Source organism: Buteo buteo, chromosome 10 (genome assembly GCF_964188355.1).
Source record: "Buteo buteo chromosome 10, bButBut1.hap1.1, whole genome shotgun sequence".
In the NCBI taxonomy this organism is placed as follows: domain Eukaryota; kingdom Metazoa; phylum Chordata; class Aves; order Accipitriformes; family Accipitridae; genus Buteo; species Buteo buteo.
In genome coordinates, this window is record NC_134180.1 from 40,192,269 (window position 1) to 40,218,619 (window position 26,351).

The following is a 26,351-nucleotide window of genomic DNA, read 5'->3' on the forward strand; positions in this document are numbered from 1 at the left end:
GCAATGAAACTTGCACAAGAACTTTAGAGCTTCCTATAAGGTTTATCAAGTTTTCAGCCCATTTAGCACTTTCAATACCTTATGCATGGATCACCTTACACCCTTTTTTCACATTGACTTGATGCTGAAATGTTGGTTTGCTCACCTTGCTTCTGTGGCACTTGATGAATTTTCTACATTGGATTGTGTAGAAAAGGCATAAGAACCTGAAAGAAACTGGAGGGCCTTGATGTCACTCATGAACAGGGTAAAAACCAACTTGCATCATTTTGATGGAACTCACTTTGGAAAACAGTCTGTACTTGCCATTACAAACAAAAGATAGAATGAGCACAAGGCTGTCCACAATACGTCTGAACAGTTATAACAAACACATCTTTCCCATGAAAATCTACATGCCAATGAAAGCTGAAGGAAAAAGTAGGCAAGTCAGATCATAACAGCATGTGCCACAAGCATAATTTTTCACTTCCACTTGTTAAACTGTTTCTAAGATGAGCTATCAGAGCTTCTTTGTATCTGTGCTTCCACTGACTTTTCACAGGAAGGCAGCAGCAAAATGACCAGATTCCAAAGACTTACTACCTTTCTCTTTGCCTGTTCCCTGCAGTTCCAACTGGAACCACTGTCCTGAACTGTTACATGTGCTCTGAAACAGGTGTCTTCAGCTAAAAGATCTGCAAGCTGAATGCTACAAAATAAATTTGTTTAGCATGTATTTTGGTATCTATCACCAAAAAGTGCTGTCAGCCACCAGTGTTTTTATCAAATTAAGATATGGAAGACAACCATATTACATAGAAAGTTATTCTTCAAACTTGCATTTTCACATCAGTTTTGTTGGTCTCCAACAATATGAAAGACTGTATTAAGGATATCATACAGGTGACTAAGTTACACATCAGGTTTCTATCAACTGTTGTCCCACCAAATGTTGGTTATGGTAATTCATCCAAGTATTGTCAGAATCTCATTTAAATGGAAATATTTTAGTAAGCTGTAACAAAAGGTTTAGGAACATCATTTTTAGAAGGTGGTAGATACCAACAAATAGAAGACTGCTTGAAAAATGTTTATGCTTAAAATATCACTACTGCACATACCCTTTTCAAGTTTTATGCTCTAGTCAATGTATTATAATTGAGCTCTACTGAATTACTTTTCTAGTGGATAAATACTGTACACGCTGTAGTGTGAAGAGACATCATGTAATGTATACTAATTAAGCCATTATATCTGTAGAGAAGATCGTATCTGAAATATCAAATTAGCAGGAATTAAACATCTCAAAGGATTAATGAAATGTTATGGAGCCATTCACTTCCAGGTCAACAGGTTCAATTTCAGCTTAGTTTAATAGTTATAATGAATTTATGTGCTGGAGATAACAATTCTCTGCATCCATTCATAAATCAGGGTAAGAACCCCTGGCTTGTACCAAGCAGACTTTAACCAGCACAGCCAGAACAACGTAGCCAGGAATATTATGCTAGGCCTATACTTGGCATGTAGCCTTAGGCTCCATGAGATCAAACAGCACATTTACTGGATGCTTGCAATATGTGTAGGCAGCAGTGAGGGACACCAGAGACACTCAGTCAGTTCTCTTTACAGATCTGCCAACAATTGCCAACCCCAGCAATAAAGTTATCACAGGCAGAACATTCAACTCCATCTTTCATTTGACTTATTTAAGAGTCCATTCTGCTTATCCCAATTCCTGTCTCAGCAGCCCTTGCTGCTTCTAGCAGAGACACCTACAGCACAAGAAGATGGGGCGAGGCCACAGGAAACGGAGAATTGTAGCCAACTTTTATGCAGCGCTTTCTTACAGCTAATGTGACAGTAAACACATGACAAACCCTGATTTTGTGGTGGAACCACAAATTTGAGACAACTTTTTTTGAGAATAAATAACCACCACATGAAGATTTAGGCATTAGCTCCTTAGTGATGATGGGCAGCAAACAAACAATAACCAGTTTACACATAAGAGAAAGCAGATAAGAAATAACTATATCAGGAATAAATAACTGTATCTTAGTCAAGCATGCATAAAGAGGTACATCCAACCTCTGCAGATACACATCAGTAAGCGACAAACCGTATAAATGTAACGATCACACAAAGCCTATCACTTCAGGTTGCTATGAGGACTCTGGTTTTAGACACACAGACATTATGCAGTGGGACATAAAAAGCTAAAGAATGATTCAGAATGCCAGTTATAGCCCCAGATGTTTTCAATGATCTTTTGTGAAGCTTTGCTAAAAGTATCTCCAAAACCGTTAGAAAGTCCACCTATGCAGGTATTACATAAAAGCTTACCTAGGATTTATGAGGTGCTTCAAGTGATCTAGAAATGCAATTATTAATATCAGTCCTTACTGTGGGTGACTAAACCACACTCTGCAATATGGATTGGAAACCTAAAGAACCCGCAGTGTACTGCTGACAGAAAAGTCTTATCCTGCTACCTCTATTACCAACCTCACTTTGTGATCATCCTGCTCCCCCTCCAAAAGCTCACAAGATCTGGAAAAACAATGATTTTCAGCAGTGAGAATTTTGATGGCAGTAAAATAGCTTACAACAGACTATTATATTGGAAATAGTTTTTCAACCAGGGGTACTGAGATACTAACGACCACACTGAAAAAACCCCAGCTGTGGCAGCCTACATCATATAAGAAAAAAAGCATCAAGCTTGCAGGATTGTTCTCTTTTAATGACTACAAACAGAATTCAAGAACAAAGAGCATTCTAACAGCTGTTTGCTTTGCTTTCCTGGCACTTACGTATTTCAAGTTAAAAAAAAAAAAAGAGTAAACATGACAAACCAGAAGTTGTAAGGAGCTATTTTCATTACAGGACTGCCTTGAATGCGCGTCCCCTGCTTATCAAATCTCTCAACACTCCCACTACAGTCAATGCATTAAGAGGTTTAGTGAAATTTGTACTATATATTTAGTTTTCCAACAGGAAGCTGTGAAGCACAGCATGCAATATTGGTGGTGGAAATGCAGATGCATTTTTACTGATCTATCTTACCTTTTTTCACTTTAGCCACTATTCTCTCTCTTGTATGACACGCATCTATCAAGTACTGAATTCCTTCAACAACAATTCTAGACCTATTTTTCCTGTGACATACTAAGTTACACAACTTAGTGTAATTTAAAAAAAGAAGAAAAGTTTCTACATATCATCAGAACTTGCAACCATAGGATTTTCCTAAGGGATATATTTTGAAATTATAACTATTATGATTAATAATCTATTAATACATTATAGTTTATATATATTAACACATATTATATATTTATATATATTATATATACACATAACTTAAAATGATTGTATGTTCTTTAATTTAAAAAGTGCAATTTTTACTATGACTTCCCAAACCTTTGGAAAGCAACAATTTTGTAATTTTTCTGTTCAAAAAATGAAAAAAGAAAATACTTTAACAATATAGACAGATGTAACATATAGTATTCAGCAAGAATTTAAGGAAAAAGTGCCCTCCAAGAGGCAGATGAGCACAAGGCATTTTCTGTGTTGGACACGAGAAGCAGAAAGAAGAAACCCCTCCCAAAGCACTTGAGAAAAATATTAGGGATAATTCAAGGTGTAAAGTAAAACCTGAAATTTTCAACAACCCATTTTGGACTTTTGAACTATAGGGTTTTAGTGTAGAGGCCTAACTCTTGTGTTTGTGTGTGTACTTCATATGTATACATGCATGTATGCGTATGTAAGTTTTTTAAGGAGATAGGTATGTTTCATTAGACTGGTGTAGTTGGAAAAAGTACATAAGCCCTTTGTTGGTCTAACATAAGCTATTACCTTTCACTTGAAACCTTTTCTCTCATATCACCATGATCATGGTTACAAGGCTATTTACATACAAATTTTAAAAAATCTCCCTTGGTGAACTTAAAAATTGCACCTCCAGCATTCTAGTGCAATACTTAAGTCACTTAAAACAGGCAGTAGAAATATGAAATTTGTGTAGTTTCATACTTCATCTTGAATGCTATAAAAACTCTTCTATGTTCTCCTTAGTCCTAATGGACACAAGCATCAAGCTGCATGTCAACCAGGAGCCCTGGATAACAAAACAAGCTTTGACACTGGAGCGAGAGAGAGGCAGCAGCATCAGGTCTTGGTGTTGCAGTATAAACTATAAGGTCCACAGGGAAATCTAAATGGTGTTTACCTTCAGGTGACAATGTCCAAATGCTTCAACACATCACTGAACGTCTGTTACAAAAACTCCTGTCACTAAGAATAAAAATGGATGGATGAATAATGGTCAGGCTGGACCTTCTGCCTCTTGCCAGTAGTATTGAGCAGAGATTTAAAAACAGCTTGTAAGCAATATGCAGCCAATCTAGACCTAGAATCATCAACATTACAGATACATCAACTTACCTCTGAACAGAGATAAGGTAGGCACATGCTGGTGTTTCTCAAAGGACCCTGGTTCATCAACTGAAGTTAGTAAAAGAATTACTTGTTTCACAATCTTTTTTTCCAACTATATTCACTGACAGCACTGAATACATTATTTTCTCCTTTTTAAAAGCTTGCATTCTGATTTAATTGAAGAACTATGATAAAGTCTGCTCCTCTCCATATATAAAAAAGAATGTTTCAAAATATAATACACTGTAAAAGATTTTGAACGTCCCCTTCACGTGAAACCCTACCATACACAAACCAGATTTTTGTTTTAATACAAGTGAGTAACAAAAAACCTAATAGCAAATACAGCTTAACAGATTAAGGAACAGGATTTCCCTTCTTTATTTTCATTCACTGCCACCTCTTTCTACATCGTCCTGTAAGATCGACATTTCAATATTTCCATCAACTGCAAAGCAAGGATAACTCAAATATGTGCAAATAAAGATTAATACGCTGGCTATACTGGCTAGCCCATCATGAAAGGCAGAGCTTCACCTATATTGTGCATATTGGTCTCCACAGTATAAAATGTGCGGCTTCAGGGGGATTGGAGGGAGGGAGGAATGCTCAGCATTAGATGCCAGTTTCCTGAAGAGAAGTCACCTTTTAGGAAAAGGTACAGCTGCAAAAGCTGTGCAGTCAAGAAACCTTGTTGTATTTGTCTACTACATAATATATTTCCACACCAGCAATCACTTCTATCCAAACAGATATATCCAAATCAAATGTCATTGCAGTAAAACTGCCCTCTGATGAGGCACCCTGATAATTTAAAAAAAGACAACAGCCATTCCTGCAAAGCATTCTGGTGCTACAAACTATGGTTCTTATACAGTGTTTCTTTCAGAAGAAAGACTTCCTTGAAAATTATTTAACTCCTTTTTTAAATTGAACTTTGTGCAACCTTTTCAGGTTGCTTTGAAGAAAAATGTTGAATCAATCTGTATTCTAAAATGCCTTAGAAAGAGGAAAAATCCCAGCAGTAAATCCACCTAATTAAGTGGAGGTGTATCAAGCCCATAGGCTATTACCGCATCTCAGCTTAATATTTTTAAACATACTATATGTGGAACAGGCGGTAAGCTCTCCTCATTATTTCTCAAATGAAGCTGAATAGATCTAACCCAAATTACAGCAAGATAAACCAGACAACTTAAGTGATGAAAATTGTACTTTTTCCTCTGCTTTAGGGACGCTTCTGGCTCATCTGTCCTCTGATCAAGGTGAGCCTGATAAAGCTGAAAATTACACTGTGTGACTGGATTGTACGAGATTATGTTTCCCCTGAGAAGTGATTTATTTTAGTAACTCTTGATGAATACAAAACTTTCTACTCCGACACGCTGCTCTTCTTGTGTGGGCATTGTTCCTTATTGCTTTGAGTGAGAGATCACATAAAAGAAACATAGAATGTGAGTGGCTACATCTTCTTTATGGTTCAAAGACAAATTTGCGTTGTAAGACAGACCTTCAGGGACCACAAGTTTCATAAAAAGTGAAAATTATTATCATTAGTTTGTAGGTTTAACTGCAAGAGTTACTGGCATATCTTCCACTTTTTGAGTGTGAGGAAAATCCAGTTTTGGTTTTGAGAGATCTCGCTTTGTAGAATTTGGGGTTTCTTGATCTTTAGACGATTCCAGGAGATGTTGCATGCTAAGTTTGAAAATGAGGCGAGGATCTGGTCCAGAAAGAGATGGGCAATTGCAGCTCTCTCTTATTTTAAGAGCCTGTGAATACATAGGAAAACAAATCAAGCTCATTTTAAATAGGAAAAACAAAAAAAGGTTTCAGTCAGTGATTCGGCTTTCCAGTAAGGTCTGCATTTGCACATAAAGCTTAGTGAGAATACTACTGAGTCTGAGTTGTTACTGAACAACTTTTCAACAGAAACCAAGAATTCCTCAGAAGAAATGTAGCAATATGGTAAAACAATGGGAAAAAATGAAGAATGAAGAATGAAAATCATTTTCTCACAGACAGTCTCTCAAAGAATGGATACTCTAAAAGGTACAGCATAAATAGGTAGGAAGTTCTCCAACTGTTTTATGTGATACTTGCCCGCATCAGTACCTTTTACCTTTTAATTTACATTCACATGTAAATTAAAATGACTGCATCAAGAAAAAAAGGGCTGTGAATAATTTACTTCTTCAGACATGTTCTGTTATTGAAGTAACTATATATATAGATGTCTGACTCAAAAAAGAGGGAAAAATCTCCAATAACGTAATGGACATTTAACTGTTTGACACAGAGATCCAGATGGTTGATCAGTATAGTTAAGGTCCAGTTACACAAGTGATTTCATCTCCAAGAAGCATTTGAATACACAGCTTCCAAGTATTCTGAGAAAATAATGTCTCTAGAACGTAAAAATTTATCTGGATAAAAAGATTAGCACTAAGAGACCAAACTTCAAGTTACTTCTGCTTACTGAGTAAATGCCATTGCTTCCATTCTACAAATTAGAAAGTAGAGTCCCAAAGGAGCCAAAGCATTCCCAGAGAATCAAAATACATTAGTGTAAGCACACTCCCCCCAGACCATCCTGTCTTGTGAGCTATCTGAGAAAGGTATGACAATGGATGAATCTCATGTCTCAAAGGCACTGTGGAGAAATTGATATAAAACTGTATAAAGTCAGCTGTTTTAAAGGATGCTTAAGTTGGCATTCATTTTAACAAAGCTGAACATAACTTAATTAGTCCATACAAACAGGCAGCTCATTTTAGAGCTAACAATGGATACCATACAACTAAGTTGTACACAGACCTACTAGTATGCATGAATTCTCCTATAAGCCATTTAAACTTACCAAGAAAAGTAAGATCCTATGTATCATAGAATGGTTTGGGTTGGAAGGGACCTTAAAGATCATCTAGTTCCAAGCCCCCTGCGATGGGCAGGGACACCTTCCACTAGACCAGGTTGCTCAAAGCCCCATCCAACCTGGCCTTGAACACTGCCAGGGATGGGGCATCCACAACCTCTCTAGACAACCTGCTCCAGTGCCTCACCACCCTCACAGTGAAGAATTTTTTCTTAATATTTAATCTAAATCTACCCTCTTTCACTTTAAAACCATTACCCCTCGTCCTATCGCTACACTCCCTGATAAAGAGTCCCTCCCCATAATTCCTGTAGGCCCCCTTTAAGCACTGAAAGGCCACTCTAAGGTCTCCCCAGAGCCTTCCCTTCTCCAGGCTGAACAACCCCAACTCTCTCAGCTTGTCCTCATAGGAGAGGCACTCCAGCTCCCTGATCACCTTTGTGGCCTCCTCTGGACCCACACAAGCAGGTCCACGTCTTTCTTATGCTGGGGGCCCCAGAGCTGAACACAGTACTGCAGGTGGGGCCTCATGAGAGCAGAGTAGAGGGTGAGAATCACCTCCCTCGACCTGCTAGCCACACTTCTTTTGATGCTGCCTAGCATGTGATTGGCTTTCTGGGCTGCGAGCACATATGCTGGCTCATATTCAGTTTTTCATCCACTAATACCCCCAAGTCCTTCTCCACAGGGCTGTTCTCAATCGACTCATCGCCCAGCCTGTATTTGCGCTTGGGATTGCCTTGACCCGTGTGCAGGACCTTGTACTTGGCCTTGTTGAGCCTCATGAGGTTTGCACGGGCCCACCTCTCAAGCCTGTCAAGGTCCCTCTGGATGGCATCCCTTCCCTCCAGCCTGTTGACCGCACCACACAGCTTGGTGTCATTGGCAAACTTGCTGACAGTGCACTCAATCCCACTGTCCATGTCACCAACAAAGAAGTTAAACAGTGCTGGTTCCAATACCGACCCCTGAGGAACACCACTTGTCACTGGTCTGCACTCAGGACATCAAGCCATTGACTGCAACTCTGACTGCAACCATCCAGCCAATTCCTTATCCACCAAGTGGTCCACCCATCAAATCCATGTGTCTCCCATTTAGAGATAAGACTTTGCTAACATATAGGAAAATATTAAAATGTAGAATTTTAGAGGGTTCTACATCTCCGCTGAGAACTATTTTTTCAAGATTTGCAAAATGAAACACCAAGAAACACCAAGTCAAAAACTAGCCTGATACTTAGCATTAATCAATGGTCACTGTGGTATGGTCACATTTATGTAATATTATCTGTATCTTGGCCTCAATTAACAACATAAAACTATGGGCAGATTAACATCCAGCTTTATTTTTAATCCTTTTGTGGGAAAACATGTTCAAATGTGTATTTTATTCTACTTCATAACCATGGACACTTGAAAAGTAATGGCCAGACCTGTCCTGAGTTGTAGCCAGGTGCCTCCCGACCAGTACTAGGGACTGTTAGAGGAAAGCATGTGTTCATTCTTTTGTTCTAGAAGGATTAAAGGAGGAAGAAAGTAACAGCTTTCATAGCAGACCTAGCAGTGCACTTAAACAGAGCAGAGAATTTTAATCTACTTTAGATACACTAGATTTGGTTGAAATATCAAATCAAATATTCCTGTACACCTATGCATAAGTATTTGCCCATCATTTTAAAACAATCTGGTATTCTTCCACAGGAGACACTGGAAACATCTTACTACAGCACATTATTTTAAAATAGAAGAGCAGAGCTTCTTAACTCATTTCTTTGTATAAGGAGGTACCAAAACATATTTCTCCCTAACTTTACTATAGTGAACTGATAAAGAGTTTCCTGTAAATGGCTAGAAACAAATAGAATTTAAATTTAACAACTAGTTTTGGAAAAGGACACATTCCAGGAATGTAGCAAGAGTCTCTCCAGCTGTTTCGTGCTGAAATGTAACATTCAAATTACTGGATACACAAGTCTGGATTAGGCATGCAAATATTCCTCTTGTTTAATTTTAAAAAAATATGAATAAAGCTTTCAGTATTTGTTTTTCTACAGCATGATCGTCCATGTAGTCACCAAATGTAACTGTACCACTGAACACTCTTCTGCTTCAGTGACCAATTAATTTCTAAACTGACATTTATGAAAAACCAAGAGTTTTCTCTTGTTCTCTTCCAGAACATAAGCTGCTGCAAGACTGCATTAATGTCAAGCAGCATTATTCAAGGCAAATGGAAATATAAAGATTTAGGCTGTATCCTGGAAAGGGCAACGTAATCCTCTTTTTAACTAATTTGCAATTTTAAATCTCTAGTTTTCGTGGCTGTATAGTGCCTGGCCTATTTCCATGGTTTCACTTGTCTAAAATACTAAAGTCACAACAGCAAAGGTAAAAAACAATACTTCAGAGTTAACATTTTTACCATGTGGATGTCTGTGTTCTTGCTAGACATAAAGCTGTCCAAGGGGGTAGAAGGCATCTATTCCACACCATCAACTCACATGCCATTAAAAAGACTACAGTTATGAGAATGGAAAGCTGTGTTGACATGTCATCTCACTGTTAAAGACAGCTATGACTACACACTCTAGTGATAGTAGCCTTTGTATGTATGTTTGTAACTGCCATGCAACATTCAACCCTAGTGAGAAAGTGTTCTTTCCCTGGCTCAGTTGACTTCTGCTATTTTGTTTTGTGCCAGTAGCTCTGTCACGTCATTAAGATGCCAGTAAAAGGCTGAGGAGCTTACAGTATAATTTTTCCTGAAAGATAAAACAGCCCAACATGGTCAGCCGTACTGTATTTCCAAAATCACTAGCGACTTCAAATCCAGTAATTTAATATTGCTCAAGTAAATTGGTTTTTGACAGTTTGGGTAAGAGGACAAGTAAAAGCATTCTTAATGAAGCACATGCATATTGATATTATAATAAAAATATGTTTCATTGACTGTTTTTACTGAAGAGTGTTCTCAATAAAGAAGACAGACAGAACTGAGACAAGGTTAACTAGTCAGAGTGAGTACATAGATTCACCGGGGAACTGAGAGGACTTTAATGGTGTTCTTTTCAGGTTAACCTTAAGAGAGAAGTACTGCTGTTCAGAATAAAGACCACCTGCATGCTTACTGGTTCAGGAGATCTCAAATAAAATATCAAAACGATTGCTTGTAAGTAACAAAGGTGAAGCTGTTTTTCTTATCAATACAATTGCAGTCACCTCCTGCAATGTGCTGGGAGGGGGGGGAAGGCATAAGAATTAGGGAGGTCCACCTCATCCTATTGCTTTCATAAAAAGCCTACCAGCAGAGACAAATACAGAAACAAGTAATTTTTAGCTCTCAGTATTAATCCTTCACCACTGTCACAGATACCAGGCTAACTGCTGCATCTCAACCCCTTACAGTCTTTTGGAGTGCATCCTACCTCTCAGGCTGTCAGCTCACTCAGTACAAAAGCCACATCATTCTCTTGTCCGCAAACCAGGCCAAGGGTTATAGTCTCTTGTGTATTATCTGTGATTACCTTGGCAGGCACGTGACTTATGCTCTGACTTTGCAATCTGACCAAAACTAAGAAATAGCACAAGGATGTAGGGAAAAAAAGAAGAAAAAAAAATTTTGAAAAAGTAAGAAACGCTTAGTTGCAAAATGAATTACAATTAGCAGGCATGGCAAGAAAACAGGTTCTACAAATGAAGTAGTAGTAAAAATATGATCAAAAGAATGGATAGATTTTTTACTTGATGGAGAAGAAAAGCAACTTATATACAATGCTAATACTTAAATCTTTCATTGGGCACAGAAAAGAAAAATTGTGACAGAATATTTAACAACTTTATGGGGAGGATAGAAACACAAGTCAGTATTTTTTATTCTTATTTTTCTTTAAGTTTTCACATTGATAGGGCTTAATTAATATATTCTAACACCGGAACTATCTGAAATAATCTTCACATCACAAGCAAAGAGCAAATACACCAACCTATTTTTGAAAAGGAAGCAAAATAAATGCATCTTCAATATCCAAAAGGCAGTAGACTGAGGAATAAGCAGTAACTAGCCAAACAAAAATAAAAATAAGAAAAAGCTAATGTGGATTTGACAAGAACAGGTCTTGCCAAAGTAAATTAATTAACTGTTTTTTTAAAAAGTTAATTGACCTAGCAAACAAAAGAGAAGCAGTAGAGGTGACATATCCCAACTTAGTATTGCTCTCAAAATTATCTCAACATGGCATTTCCACAAGAAAGAGTGGGAAACTGGAGTTACAGTGAATCAAAAAATGGAATTTGAGCCAACAACATGATGCCAAAAAAGCAAATGTCACATCAAGATGAAATTTTGTGTCACAGGCATGGCTTAGTAGATAACCTTCTGCTTTATTCAGTATAGCTGAGACTTCAGCTGATATACAGTGCTCTATTTGAGCAGCATACTAGGAAAAAGGTAGACAAACTGTAGCAAGTCAGAGAACATTAAAATAAAAGGTTCAGAGATTAACTAGAAGATCCTATAGCTTCTCTCTGGCACTATACTTCCACAATTTTTCTCTGCAGAGCAATGGTAAGCATCTTTCCTGCTTCTTGCACGGGCCTTCATCGAGCATCTTGCTACCATCCATGTAGGAATTCTAGGTTTCAGTTTCCTGTTTAACAGTATATCCTGCTTTTCTAGTTTACAATCCAAATCTCTCCCAGTCTGAGGGGGATATCCCTTAAAAACATGGTAAATCGTTTTAATTTCCTTTATTTCCTTTCCAGGACAGCACCACTTTGTAAATACTTACAGCTCTCTTATTTACGAATTCCTCAGCTTGGCTGTAGCTTCCAACTTGTTCGGAAAACCAGATGCAAGATCTTTAAAACTAACTTGATTTGCTCCCTCTCTTTTAATTATGTGAAAAGAGAATCCCTGTGATATTCCTGCTTTAATTTATATTTCCTGAGAATGTTAAGTGACCTCATTGAGGCATGCCATTTCATTACCTGAAGAAAAATTCTCACTTTGTATGAATGCATCTTATTGTGAACTTGCTTAGAAGTCTGTAGAGAAACATCTGCGTGGCCTGTGAAGTCGAAAAATTTGTCCCTATTTCCCCCAGCTACAGTAGCTGGTCTAATAATAGATATTGTATTGTCCTGAAAACCATTTCAGCTTCAAAACCATCAGCACATGAAATACAACAATGCTCACGATGGATCTGATACTGAGTCATAAGAAGTACAGTTTCTTCACAGAGAGATACTATAGAGATAAAAAGGCCCTTTTTTGAAATCTGGCTTCTTCCCTTGGGCTCTGAAGATCTAATGTACATTAATATATGGTAAACACACTGTTCTAAAAGGCTTTAGGTATGTGTACAATGAAACAAAAAGGTGCTGATATTGAACAACAACAAAGCCCTGGTATTCCCTTTAAATGCCTGAGATCCAGCTTCAAGAAGGCAGCTCTCAGGTAAAGGGGGGTCAATGCTTCAGACAAGAAGCCTCCAACAACACCTCTACATAACTTCTTTCATTTTTATTCCACTTCTGTAGTATCAACCTCACTTATCTAGCAAACTTCTGTTAAAACCAGGAAGCCTTCAGCCCCTGTTTTCTCATCCTACTCCAAAGAACATTTAAGGTAAAAGGCAAATGAAAACATCTCCTCAATTATCTTTTGGAAGAAAATTTCCTAGCCTCCACTGCTCTTGGAAGTGAGAGTGGCTATAAAAAGATGAAGGTTGCTCTACCTGCTAAACTACAAGAGATAAGATGGAAATAACATGACTGCCAGTTCTACATAGTTGCTCAGTTATTTAACTTATTTGCTGAGTCCTGGGGTAGAATACAAGAATTAGGTTATTTCATTACCACTTTATAAGCCAGTCAATAACCATATGAAAATAAAGGATCCTGAACCCTTTACGTTCAATCTACCTAAAACTGAGGGTCTGCAACAAGTATCATTTTCCATTCAGCTGCTCTCATGTGTTAGAAAATCCATCAAAATAGTCTCACAACCTGTTTTTGCAAAGCACAAAATTTGTGTATATTAATTTAAAATATTCAGTCTAGCCAGTCTCCAGCCTTCTACCCCTAATGTTGATTTTGATTTATGCCATCATTTATAATATTTACTGCATTCATTCTCACCAACGGATTCATGAAAAATCTTTTTTTCTTCTTTGAAATCAGAAAACACCTCAACATTTTAGTGCTCCTTCTGCCAATAAATCTTCAACTGTGTTTACAGTTTGGAATTGAGAAAGACTTAAAGTGACTGAGAGCTTTTTTTTAAAAAATAAAAAAAGAAAAAAAAAGAGGAAGAAGAGGAAATTACCAGTTGGTTATAAGAAAGGGAATTTCCAAACACAGTTTAGCTTGCTGAAAAACACTGCTGTCGTGAAGGGCTTTAACATTATATTTTTAAAAAGAAAAAACTAGGCAAAACCAATCCATGTTATTTTTCTGCAGTTAAACACCCCACTATTTAAAGAAATAGTAAACAAACTAAGATTACTAAACTTGGAACAGTTCTCTGTCCTTAAGCTACCAGCAAGTAGCACGTCAAATTAAGAGAATCCCCAAGTAGCTATCCACTTGGCATTCCTCTGAGAGGAAATCTGAAAGAAAGAACAGAGAAAAGACTGCAGATTGATGGGCAATTGTGTGAATCAGCTCAAGTTCCTTGGAGTGGGGTAAAATTTGCTCCCTAATGTGATGGAACAGAGATGTGAAGAAAAAAGCAGGCTGCAAAATCTACAGAGACCTATCATAACTAGGGCTATTAAGAAATCTTCTACTGAGGATCTGACATGCTTCTGAAGCAGTTATTCGAGGTGTATTCAATCCCACATCAGTGAGACAGACAGGATAGGATGGAGCATTCTCTATGTGACAGTCTAGGGCTAGCTACCAAAGCAAGAGAAGTCAAGACAGTTTAGGGATCCAACTTAAAAACTGGCTTCCAAAATGGCAAAAAAGAGAAAAGAATGGATGAGACATGTGACACTGTCACATCTATACCAGGAAGGCCATTCAAAAGCAAAAATACTACATTTCGATCAGAAATCAGAAAGCAAAAAAACCCTAGAATATAATTACATTTTACCTGTGCTATCTTAATTTTTCCCCATTGAATAAAACCTTTAAGGTTGAGAGCTTTGTAACAGAAAATTTCTGTAAGGATAGAGAAAGATAAGCACGACGCTAAAAGAGTAGGTTGTGAATCAATACCAAAGTAGCTCATGAATCAATAGCAAACTAATTCTAGCAACCTTCCTAAGAGAAAAAGACATACTTCCTTCAACCCTGCTCACCTCTGGGATAAGCCGGTCTAAGTGCTCAGCTCTGTTTTCATGAGAAGGGTGTGTGGAGAGCCACTCTGGTAACTTGGGCTGCCCTTGAATGTTTTCTGCTAATTCCATTTGTTGCCAAAATACACTGCTTGCTCGTACATCCACACAAGCCTGAAAACAGAAAGGAAATGTATACACCACTATATTTTTTAAGTAATACAATACACATTCTGATGGATATTGAATTCAAAAGACTTCTTAAGTTTTAAATTTCCAAAGCCTATTTAGATGGTCCATAGAAACTCATGGAACACTAACTTTAAGAATGGCAATTGTATATCACCAACAGACTCCTTTATATTTGCATTTAAGTGGAGGGGAAAAAAAGAATAAGATTTCTTACCTTAATTTTCATTTTTTAAGAGAAAAAGAGACGAGTACTGAGAAGGTAAAAAAAATTACTTTTTTTACCCCAGAAATACAGAAAGGGTGCTTTATCCTTTGAATTTATTTCTTAAAATTATTATTATAAAAAGATTATCTGCAGAAGCAGAGAAATGCTGAGATACCACTTTGCTTGTTTCTTTCTGGTATGGCCCTACATCTTCAGTATTACAAAGCAGTGAGCACCCACACAGCAATTATGTTTTTTCATGGATTGTATTATTCCCTTAGATGACTTTAAAGTACAGATGCAGTTTCAATCCCAGAATCAGTTAATTTTAAAAACTCTTCCTTGAAGAAATATTAAAAATTGTTAAGAAAAGGAAATTTTCCTTATGAAATATTAACACTAGATGGTGCTGCTCTCATAGTTATCCAATACTTACCTAGTTCTATTGCACTTAGCAAGAAATGAAAGAGTGGTTTAGTTTCTTTAATTTAGGACTAAAATCCACATGGACAAAAAAAAAGTGACCAAAAAAAACAAATTATAAAAAAAATGCTGAGTAGTTTCTGACCAAATTTTTGTCTTACTTTAGCAAAGCCACTTTATTTTTATGGCTGTATTTAGGCTATATCTGTAAATACTAGAACAATATTGATATACTTCATAATTATCAGCAATCAGAGAAAATAAAATCACAAGATGAAAATGTTCTTAAATTTTACTGAATTGTTATGAGAACAGATATTATAGGTCAGAATATTTTAGGTTCACTACATTATAGTAAAGAGTTCCTCAGAACCTCTCACAGTAGATGGAAACTAAGTGAAACAAAAATCTAAAGGGTAATTTATATCTTCACACACAATTAAATATATCCTACTTACAGAAGCTTGCTATTTGGCACCTTCCTCTTTATAAATGTGTAGCTTTTTTTCCTAATAGTAATAAACTACATAGAAAGTATACTGTGCAGTTAATAATGCACAACTTTACAAACTTCAATTTTATTACATACAATTTAGCCAGAATAACTTTGTCTTTCCCTACAAACTGTTTTATTTCTCACTACTTCATCAAACTACATTTCTTTAAAAATTTGGGAACCCTGCCTTCCCCCCCTCCCCCATACCTCTGTATGAAGTGTGAAACTCCCTCTGATTATAATGGAAACTGAAAAATTGCTAATAAAACAAACAAATTGTAGTTACCTTTGCTGCAAACTGAAGTCCCACTTTATCAGCTTCAGCCTCCAATGTTCTGCTGTACGGTCTATCAAACATAAACTGCAAAGAAGCACACAAAGCTCTATTTCTTGGTTTTGAATGTGTACAAAGCTAGAGCACTGGAGCTGCTTTTCTAATCTTCTCATAAGAAACAGTGTTTATCTATCATGTTCACTTTGCATGTGATCAGTATTAATTTTCTTAATGTAATCTTTAATTCCATTACATAAAATTAATTGATCCTGTATTCAGTGGAAATTAATTCAAATTATACATATTTTCATGGCCCCTCTGATCAGCCAGTCTCACAGCATTTTGCAGCAACTAAAGGGTCAATGCCAACTTTAAACTAGAATTTTTTCACTTCACTCTTTTACTGGCATTAAGATTCTTCTTGTAGCAATGATACGTAAAAAATTCCAGCGGTTCTCTTAAACTTTTATGACAACTGTCTTTAAACCTGGTATGATCTATTTTGTATGGTAAACAGGTCACAGTATGAAATGCAGCTGTAAACACTTTCATGCAGAAATCACTCCTTTGGCAGGATTATCCCCCACCACAAGTTACGAATTGCCCTTGAGAAATCAAACTAGAAGACGTAAATCCTCTCCCATTTTTCTAGGGTATGACATTGTATTAACATACACTAAGAGACAGTGGTAGTTTTCTCAAATGGTTATTTAGTCATATATTCCAGGATCTTCTGGTATATGTATTTCATGTTGATTTGGGCAGCCTTGCCCTAGTATATCAGGTGATAGTAAATGCAAATCAGGACTTGTTAAAACAGCCTGCTTCTGCAGAGATAAGAAACATGTCACAACATTCTGGTTTAGGCATCCATTAGAAAATATCAGCTGAAGAATGGGGATGTGCAAGGATAGTGAGGAGAAAAAGGTTTTATCAGCTCTTTATCTGGTTATAAGAACATGTCCTCCTTATAAGTTCCAACAACAAAAAAACCAAACCACAAAACAGTTAGAAATGCAGAGCACCAAAGAAGTGGTCCAATCCTTTGAGTACAAAAAGGTCTCTGTAACTTTTTGCATCTTTCTAAAGTAGTACCGATAGTTTTTCTTTACTAGGTCAAAAATAAAAGCCAATCAAAGCTGATCCTTTACAGGTTTTTTAAAGCCAAATACACTGGTTTGTAAGTAAGCATAAATGAGGTCACTTTCTAAATTCTTAGGTTCCTTACAGACCTTAAAAATTGCAACTATAAATATATTTTTAAAATCCTCCGATGATAAAGTCACTACTTGAAGTGGAATATATATTTCTATTGCCTTGAAAAGTGCTCTGGGTCTACTGGAGTGCATATATTCACTAAACAGCAAAGATATCTCTGGCTAGTCTGTGAAGTTCCTGAAGCACCATTTCCCAGTTAGCCAGATAAACTATTTGTTTAATTATTAAAAATTTCTCAGATAGGGAATTGAACTGGTAACAGGCAATACGACTACCCAAAGCACTAATTGGAACAGAGGCTTACACAAGCACACCGTTTTCTATTTCTTCAGTTACAACCACTTGTGGTTTTCTTCTCTGGGAGGTTTACAACAATTTTAAATAAGAAGGGGTAGCATCCATCTCAAAAAAGACTTGCAGAAGTTTAAGAACTTGGAAACTGATGGTCTGAGTGCATGTGTCTTAATAGATCACCTAGAAAGAGAGATCTGGGACAGCAAGAAGATGCTAATAAAAAGATCAGCATTTAAATTCTTACCCCTTAAATAGTTTTTTTGCATTTACAGTTAAGCACTAAGGTATGACTATTTACCTGTATGTCTATCCCAATACTGCCAGCAAAAATACGGCCGTATTTTTAAAAATAAATACAACACTAATACAATCTCTAGCTCAGGACCTACCCATGCTGCAGACTGCAGAAGCAGGGATGACATCTGAAGAAACTATCACCCTATAATTGCTGTTACTTCCTTTACTTTCCTCTATGTATCTGCTACTGGCCAGTCACAGTCAAGATATGAGCCTAAACAGCCTCTGATGTGATTCCATACAGCAATTCTTATGCTAGACATAGCTTATGACCAAGTAGGACTCCAGATTTGTTATTTTCTGATCATTACCAAAGTTTTATTAACATATAAGAGACTTAAATGTGTCCTCTGCAATTCTGGAGAATTCTATGTGCTGCTTCTTCAGATCTAAAATTAAAACTATAAAAGATAATCTAAATCTCTTGAGAAAACTTGGGCTCTCTTTCATAGCATGCTTCTAGCCAATAAAGTCCTGACAGTGGTCACATAAAAGGGTCTTGAGGCATCTAACATACAGTACTACTCATCTGCTACTGAGAAATGAATTTTTTTTTAAAAAAAATCTTTTGTGAATGTGCTGGAATGAAAAATTAGATCTTCAAACTCTGATCTAAATCCTTGTCAGAAATTGAAGATAATAAAGAAGACAGATTGACAGAGCTGTCTGCATGTTGAAGAAAAGGAAGTTCCAGGTAAGTTGACTATCCAAAATCACCAGTTTCCACATGAAACACAAATCTGATGGTGTGAGGTGGACAAGAAAGGGAATATGAAGTACTATATCCATACATACTAGTGTGCAGGACATGAGTAAAACTCAGTCATGCTTTGTGCTATTCCAAGAAAAATTCCTAGGCTTTAGTTCCCATACGAAATAAATGCTGCTGTAAAAACAAAGCCAACACCTTTCAGTTCAGCAATACATGACTAAAGAACAACCATGAATGAATCTCTTACAAGAACTTAACCATTTCTCAAGGCAAGCAAACCCACTAGCTTTGGAGAAAAACACAGAACCAGAGCTAACATGCCAAAAGGCCTACAAAGAGTCACTGGAAACTACTTATAGTCAATAATAAAAAATAAGCAATAGTCAGTAGTTAAAAAAGTCAAGCCTCTGAGGACATAAAAGAAAAACAAATACTGAAATGGAAGCAAGTACTGCAATGTGGCTTAAATAACCCTTTCATAGAGTGGGATGCTAAAACTTTAAAAAGTAAAATACGGGTATGGAAGAAGAGGAAAAGACACATCCTGTGAAAATGTGCAGAAAGATTCATTTTCATGTAAGCAGAATAGGCAAACGTTGAATGGAGGAAACAAACAGACACTGTGCTCCTGAGTGACCAACAGAAACAAAAATTTCTGTTCAGCATCTTTTGTATATGGCATGAAAGCTTTGCAAGTACTAATCACTTATTTATTCTGCATTACATATGGATATGTTTAATGTTACTGAAGATGAGTTTGATCAGAGTTTTAAACCAGGACATTATTGTACAATATCTCATATATGATAGATCTTTGCTATAGCACACTAGGACTATGAGCTTAAACCCAGATTCCATTTGCAATCTAAAGCACAACTCCAATCCACGATGCCAAAATACCAGTTGCAGTTAGCCTAGAAGAGGAGAAAAGATGCTGACAGGGAGTTAAATCTTGCTGTCTAAATTATGAGCAGTCTCAGGATTGATTCACACTTTGTTTTTTCCAAATTCAGCTCTTCAAAATGCTGGCTAGCATTCATCAATGTATTGGTTTCTTAGCTACTTGTACAAATATCCAAGCTCTTTAGAGATAATTTATGTTCAGAATCCACACATCTACCCATTAGCATAAGAACTACCAAAACAGATTGGTTATGTTTAATTTCATGTTTTTGAGGAACTGGGGGAAATCTCAGGAAAAGCATCAAGAGAAGTCAAAGAAACCAAAGAACTCTTTCACTTAAATTCAGATTCAAGTTTTATGATGTAAGCAAAATTTCTTTAAAAAAAACCAACACTTTTTTAAAAAAGAAATGGATCAGTAACTGTCCAGAGGCAGAAAGTAAATCAGACTGCTGAAGAAAACTGGCACCACAAAGCCTCTGAATTTTACTTTATTGGAATATATGCTGTCTGAAAAGATTATTTCAGTAAGTTTTATTATAGCATGGTTTATACTTTAAAAGAGTGTTTAGATTCTCAATTTTCTCATCGTGGAAACCATTCTTACCACTAACGATGTATTTAAAGAATTCCATATATTTTACTTGGTTTAGAAACAATTTAACAACTATTCAAAATAAAAACATGGCATTTCAACCTATAAACTTTAAAGGGTGAGCTACATTTCAAAAGACAATCATCTAACTTAATTGGCAAGCAGGTACTCGGAGCCTGCCCAGCTAAATCCAGTCATTTAGGGAGATCTAAAGTTCTTCAAGATGACAAATGAAAATATGTATCTCAACTAAAGCAGATTTATAAAAACATATTTAATTCAAAAACATACTCAAATATTAATTTTTGCTTATAATATTTCTCCTCTTGCCTTCTTCCCCAAACATACTATTAAGTGGTACTATCTCCCCAAGATTAAAAATATTTTTCCATGGAACTCAGGAAGGATAATACAAAATGTTAGTCTTACCTCCTGCAACTTGCTCTGAATCCACTGGCCAACAACTGCCAAACTATCACGGGGACAGATGGCCCAAATCATAGTGAGAAAGATGAGTGATAGAAAATCCAAGAAGTGAACCAGGCTGGCTTTCTCTGCCTGCAAACAGAAATTGTCCCATTTTCATTTCTTACTGTCTGACGTTTCTTTATAACATACAGAATTTGGAACACTTTAAAAATCACCGATTTTTTTTCTATGCAGCCATAGGAACAGGGCAAGCACAAGCCCCCCCGCTTGCACAAAATAATCCAGTTGGATACTAGTTTTTTTCAGTCTAGAATCCACATTAACTGCATAAATATGGTTGGAACAAACACTGATCAGGAATCTCCCAATTCAAGAGATTCAAAGCTTGAGATAAGATGACGGCAGCATACAGACAGAGTTCTTTAGTCAAAAGGCCATGAAACACCTCAGTTGGAATGAAAAAAATCTATAAAAAGTCCTAGAAGACTGTTCTTTACATTAATTTCAGAAGAGATAGACATCATTTAGACAGAACACTAATGGGATAAAGAGGACACTAGTCATAATATATTTATTTTTTATTTTCTATTACATTCCTTTAATTTCAGAAACTGAGAGATCCTGAATAAAAGCAATTGAAATTCCTCTATTTTTCAGAGCTCTATTTGACATGCAACAAATTGATCTGAGCACTTACAAGCCAGATCATACAATACTTTTCTCTATGCCAGCTGGGTGACACAGGTTCCACACAAACAAGTTCTTTTTATTATTAGAAAAATATTTTTTAGAAGTTTAACAAGTTCGTTGGCTCAACTGAGCCCAAGAAACTATGATGTGAACTGTTGTTCATCCAAAATCATACAAGATGCCGTAAAGCAATTCTCTTGTATTTCCACTGCCTTTAAAATGTATTTACCCATTTCCAGATTAGTTTTGCAATTTCAGCAGAATCTTTATGTCTACAAGCTTCTCATTATGTCTTCTCAAACTGATGGATAAGTAATGAATACAATTTTTTAAAATTACATGCACAGAAAGAAATCAATTTGGAGGCAAAGAAGCACTTTCTAGCAAATCACCTCAATCTAGAACAGTATGAGCCATATTTCTATACCATCCTCTTTTTCCATAGTTGTACCTACAAAGCACAACAAAATTATTACATCCATTCTGTTCAAACGGCAAAGAACTACCAATTTCAACACATCCATGTCAGGATATGGAAAAATTAAATCTGTGAAAGCAATCATCTGTAAATGCAGAATCAACCTCCAGGCATTCTAGAATTTGGCATTCTAAAACTGTGTGCTATTATAATAAAAATATAATTTATTTTAGAATAATTTGTTAAAGTATATCCACCTCTGTAGATATTAACACGTGTAGGAGTAACAAACTGAGTTGCTGAGTGCCTCTAGTTCCTTATGTCTGCACTACAGGAAGAGAGGCATCTTGCAGACTTAGTTCTAAATGACTGTTAACAACAAGCCATAATCCATCTGTACAGCTATGAAAAAAGCACTGGCAGACTTTGTGCTAACACTGACTACTACAGGACTTCTGACAGTTATTAAGTACCACATGAATAATAAGGATATACTGTAGCAGAATACTCTCATTTCAAACTCAATTTTTCATTAATTAGAAAGAGTCACACTGAAACTTTGGTTGGTAGTGATAGGAAAAATCTTAATTAATTAGAATTAATTTAAGAATTTTAGACAGCTTTCTTTAAATACTTACTGCATGTTCCAGCACAGCATGAGCTATTTCATGTCCCAAAATGAAAGACAGCTGATGAATATCAGAAACTGCATTTAGCAATCCAGTGAAAACAAACACTTGACCATTCTGTAAACAAAAAGAGAGTGAAAATTAAGTAGAAGACACATAATCAAAATGCTGTTTCAATATTACTAATAATTTTTGTATTGGGTTCAACTTACTGGAAGCACAAAAGCATTTACACCTGGTTCATCTACCACATGGATAGCCCACTTGAGCGCCGAGACCTGTGGGATGTCCTTATTGCTTTCAGATAAATGACCAACAACTCTCTCCACAACCTGATAGCGTGCATCTGTGTCAGGTAACATTTTACTTTTGAATTCCTCCATCCACTGAAAAATAAATTCATTGATTGCCATGCAGAACAAAGACACAGTAAATGACTAATTGGTAAACTAATTTAGTGTCTACACACAACTTAGTTAAATCAAAGTTTTAATACATTTTTCTTTCATATAGCCAAAGCCAATATATTAGAGTTCAGGCTTTCAGACCCACAAGTTAAGTATTAATAAACTTAAAAGGAAGTAAACTGACCACAGATCAAAAAAGATAGTATAAACTTGGTCCCACAGCCCCCTGTATCCAGCATTTTCCTAATACACAGTTAAGCTTGGCGTCACAATTTGGCAAGCCTTTCTATACCTTCCTGAATTTCCATCTGAATTTATAATTTTTCTGTATCTGTATATTTCTGTTGTAATTTGTAAGGTGGACAAATTTATACAAAAGATGTAATTTGAATATATCTTGTACTTCTGTTCTTATCTTACATTCTCTGTCAGACAGGAATACAGTGACATTTGTACATGGATTATCAAGTTTCACTGGCTTTAGAACAGAAAGTCACAGAACTCAGTTACAGAAATTAGTGCAATGGACAATTTAAAAGAAAGCAGTTAAAGAAAAATGAGCTGATCCAATGAAAAAAAAAAAAGTAGAATTGAATGCAGGTACAGAGTATTACCTTACAAAGTGACAGCTTAGAAGAGAGGACCTTAAACAAGTGCCAAAGAATGTTCAAATCAGCACAGAAAATGAGACAGATCTCAGCATATACCTATTAGCTATGCTTTTATTGCTTCTACCAGATTTCTGTATTTCCCATTATATTACAATAACACAGTTAGAAATGTTTGCTTCGTACATGTAATGTGCTTTTTAACTATCATGTGCCCCTGAGTGGTTTGCTGATGGAAAGGGAACTCTTAAAAAGGATGGGGACAAGAGGAGAGGGCAACTGACAGGGGTGCTCTGCAGGGTTCTGAGCATGAAGTTCAAAACTTATCAAAGGCAAACAAACCTTGTGGTGTCCATCTCATTAATTGGACTACCTCATCACTAAAAAAAAAGCATTAAGTTTTAGAGTAGTTTGACTTTTTCTTTAAAATCTTACCATATCATATTCCATCTGTGACAGCTCTCTAAAATGCTCTTTTCCAAACACCAACAGTCGAGCACGCCCAGTGATGGGTGTCTCCTCCAAGTGAGTAAAATAAAACACAACAAATAAAACTCCTAAGCTACTGACACCCAGGAGTATCTTCCATTTATTTTTTCTTGCACTTTCTTTAAGAAGTTCCCGTTTATTAGGAGGAAGTGCCTTCCACCAATTTCTTATGCTCCTGTAAAATACAAGCAGTGTTAACTTAGGACATAGTCAAAAAGGAATTTGTTAGTGTCTGCCCTTGCTGTATTCTCTATTACAGTCTGATCTCATGTAAGAGCTTATGGAGGGTTATACTGTAATTGGCTTCACCACTCCATTCCTTCCCTCCCAGAGGACAAAGAAAGCCCCTTACTGTCTTGGTTCATCTCCCTCTACCACATGTAAATGAGAACGAGAAGAGCAAGATACATCTAACACCTCTGATAATGGAAACAACTTCTCGTGGAGCAAACTGTCACTCTAGGCCCCAGTCCTACAAAAATTTGCATAGATATTAAAATGAAAACACTACAAATACACCTACCACTTTCCACAAACACATCTTTGCATAATGGGGTCTTACATTGGGAGAGGAAGTAAGATAGTATTTTACCTGCCAAGAATGATAGCAAATAATTTCTGAGCTGGCTTAACAATAATCCAGAAAAGTGGAACTGGTGCAGCCTGAAATGGTGGTGATGTGCGAAAAGACCTGATGATCTGAACGTTCCAAGCAGAAAAATGACATGGGAGTTGCTCTACAGGACTGATCTGGAGGGATGTGATCTTCTCCCCCAGTGGCCAAGAAGACTGGAAGTAAAACCTTCCCAAACTGTGGTGTGCATTCTTGTACACTTCTGTATTTGGGACATTCAAAAGACACCTCAGTCCTTTACCAATTAAGTTTCTATAGAAGTCAGGGCTTCCAGTCAAAGACCAGTTTCTAGTACTTCCACTCAAATCCAGCCTTTGGCATCTGTCTTGTGTACAACTGACTTGAGTTCGCCGATATCCCGTGTAGGACCTATAGAGATTATTGCACTTCCCCTGCTTGGTCAAAGAATCCAAACAAAAGAACATACAGTTCCTGCCGGGCAACTTTAGACCACAGATGATATTCATAGCTTCTTTGGTTGGTTACCCTGAAACAAATAAAAAAATAGCAGAGAGGTATTAAGAAAACCACCCAAGCGCAAAACTCTGAAACATTACTTCTTTTCACCTGAACAGATACCATGTATTTGTTTGCTAACAGCTGCATTGCACAAAAAAAAAGTCACAGTTACAATGGCATCTTGGTGCAGTTTTAAGGTACCAATCTGCTTTCCACTGTGAAAAAAGTCGATGTCTTATATCACTGAGAACGGAACAAAGTATCATTTTTTTTCTTTCGCTTTTATTACCACCAGATCAGAATGACTGCAGGTGTCCCTTGTGGAAGACGTGTGCATCATCACCCTTCCGTGCTGGGCTCCTTGCCACAGGTGCCCTTCATACATACTGAGGAAAACCAGGATCTATTGACCATTTAGCTAATACTTTGCTCTTGAACGCAGGGTGCCTATCTCCTGCGCCCCGCCTAGAAAAAAACCGACTCAACACAGCGAAACCAAGTGTCTCCCAGCCAGTATCCTATCCTCTCACTCCCGGGGCATGGAAACACCTTCCCGCCGGGCAGGCCCCGGCACCCGGCCACCCCCCGCCCGAGGAACCCCGCGGCGGTCATTTTCACCCGCGGGCTCTAACAGCGGCCTCCGCTTCTCCCCCCCCCCCCCCCCCCGCCGGCATCGCCGCTCCTCTCAGAGAGAGGAATCGCACCGCCGCTTCCACCCGCCTTTTCCTCGTCCTCCTGTCTGGCAGCGGCCTCACTCCCCGAGCCGCCCTTAGCTGCTGACCTCGGCTGCCGGCCCTCAGCGCCCGGCATCCCGCACGCGAGCAACCCCCCGACCACCCTGCTGGCGCGACTATCGTGATATTGGCAGACGTGAGGAGGCGGGGGGGGGGGGGGGAAGACGTGTCACTCTGAGGCGCCCGCCCGAGGCGCGGAGGAGGGGGGGGAACGGACAGCTCTGGCCGCCGTCACAGCTGGACGTCCTTGGGATCTGCTCCGGGAAAGACCTCCTCCGCCGGGCTCCCCTACTCACCACCCCAGGAGGCGGCGGAGGAGGAGGAGGAGGGGTCAAACCGGGCAGACGCGGAGACGCTGTCGATGCCGGGCCGAAGGCGGAGGGCGGGAGGCGGGACGGGCCCGGCGCCGCCTCAGCGGCAGCCTCGGCTCCGCGCCCCTTCCCTCAGGCGGCGGCCTCCCGCCTCTCGCGCCCCTTCCCTCAGGCGGCGGCCTCCCGCCTCTCGCGCACCGTCGCCGCGGCCGTTGCGGAGGCTCCGCCCCCCCTCGCCTCGAGCCCTGGCGCGCGAGGCGAGGGAGACAGCTGAGGCGCCCGCAGCCGCCATTTTGTGGCAGGCGGGGTGGCCGGGGGTCAGCGGGGGAGTGGAGAGGGGGTGTCC

The 26,351-nt window shown here is 38.0% G+C and overlaps 1 protein-coding gene across 3 annotated transcripts; it reads right to left on the minus strand.

Moving 5' to 3' along the window:
* Positions 1-1,559: 1,559 nt before the first annotated feature.
* OMA1 (OMA1 zinc metallopeptidase) lies at positions 1,560-26,311 on the minus strand. 3 transcript variants are annotated; one of them, XM_075037204.1, is made up of 9 exons: positions 25,991-26,311; positions 24,460-24,988; positions 23,814-24,042; positions 22,576-22,749; positions 22,373-22,480; positions 20,627-20,755; positions 16,191-16,265; positions 14,613-14,762; positions 1,560-6,203 (listed from the first exon to the last, which is right to left on the minus strand). In XM_075037204.1, exons 2-9 carry the CDS (start codon positions 24,966-24,968, stop codon positions 5,985-5,987), a joined length of 1,593 nt encoding a protein of 530 aa, XP_074893305.1. In that variant the 5' UTR covers positions 24,969-24,988; positions 25,991-26,311; the 3' UTR covers positions 1,560-5,984. The 3 variants fall into 3 exon arrangements, with proteins under 3 accessions (XP_074893305.1, XP_074893307.1, XP_074893306.1); XM_075037206.1 differs by having other exon boundaries at positions 25,912-26,311; XM_075037205.1 differs by having other exon boundaries at positions 25,742-26,311.
* Between the last annotated feature and the right edge of the window lie 40 nt (positions 26,312-26,351).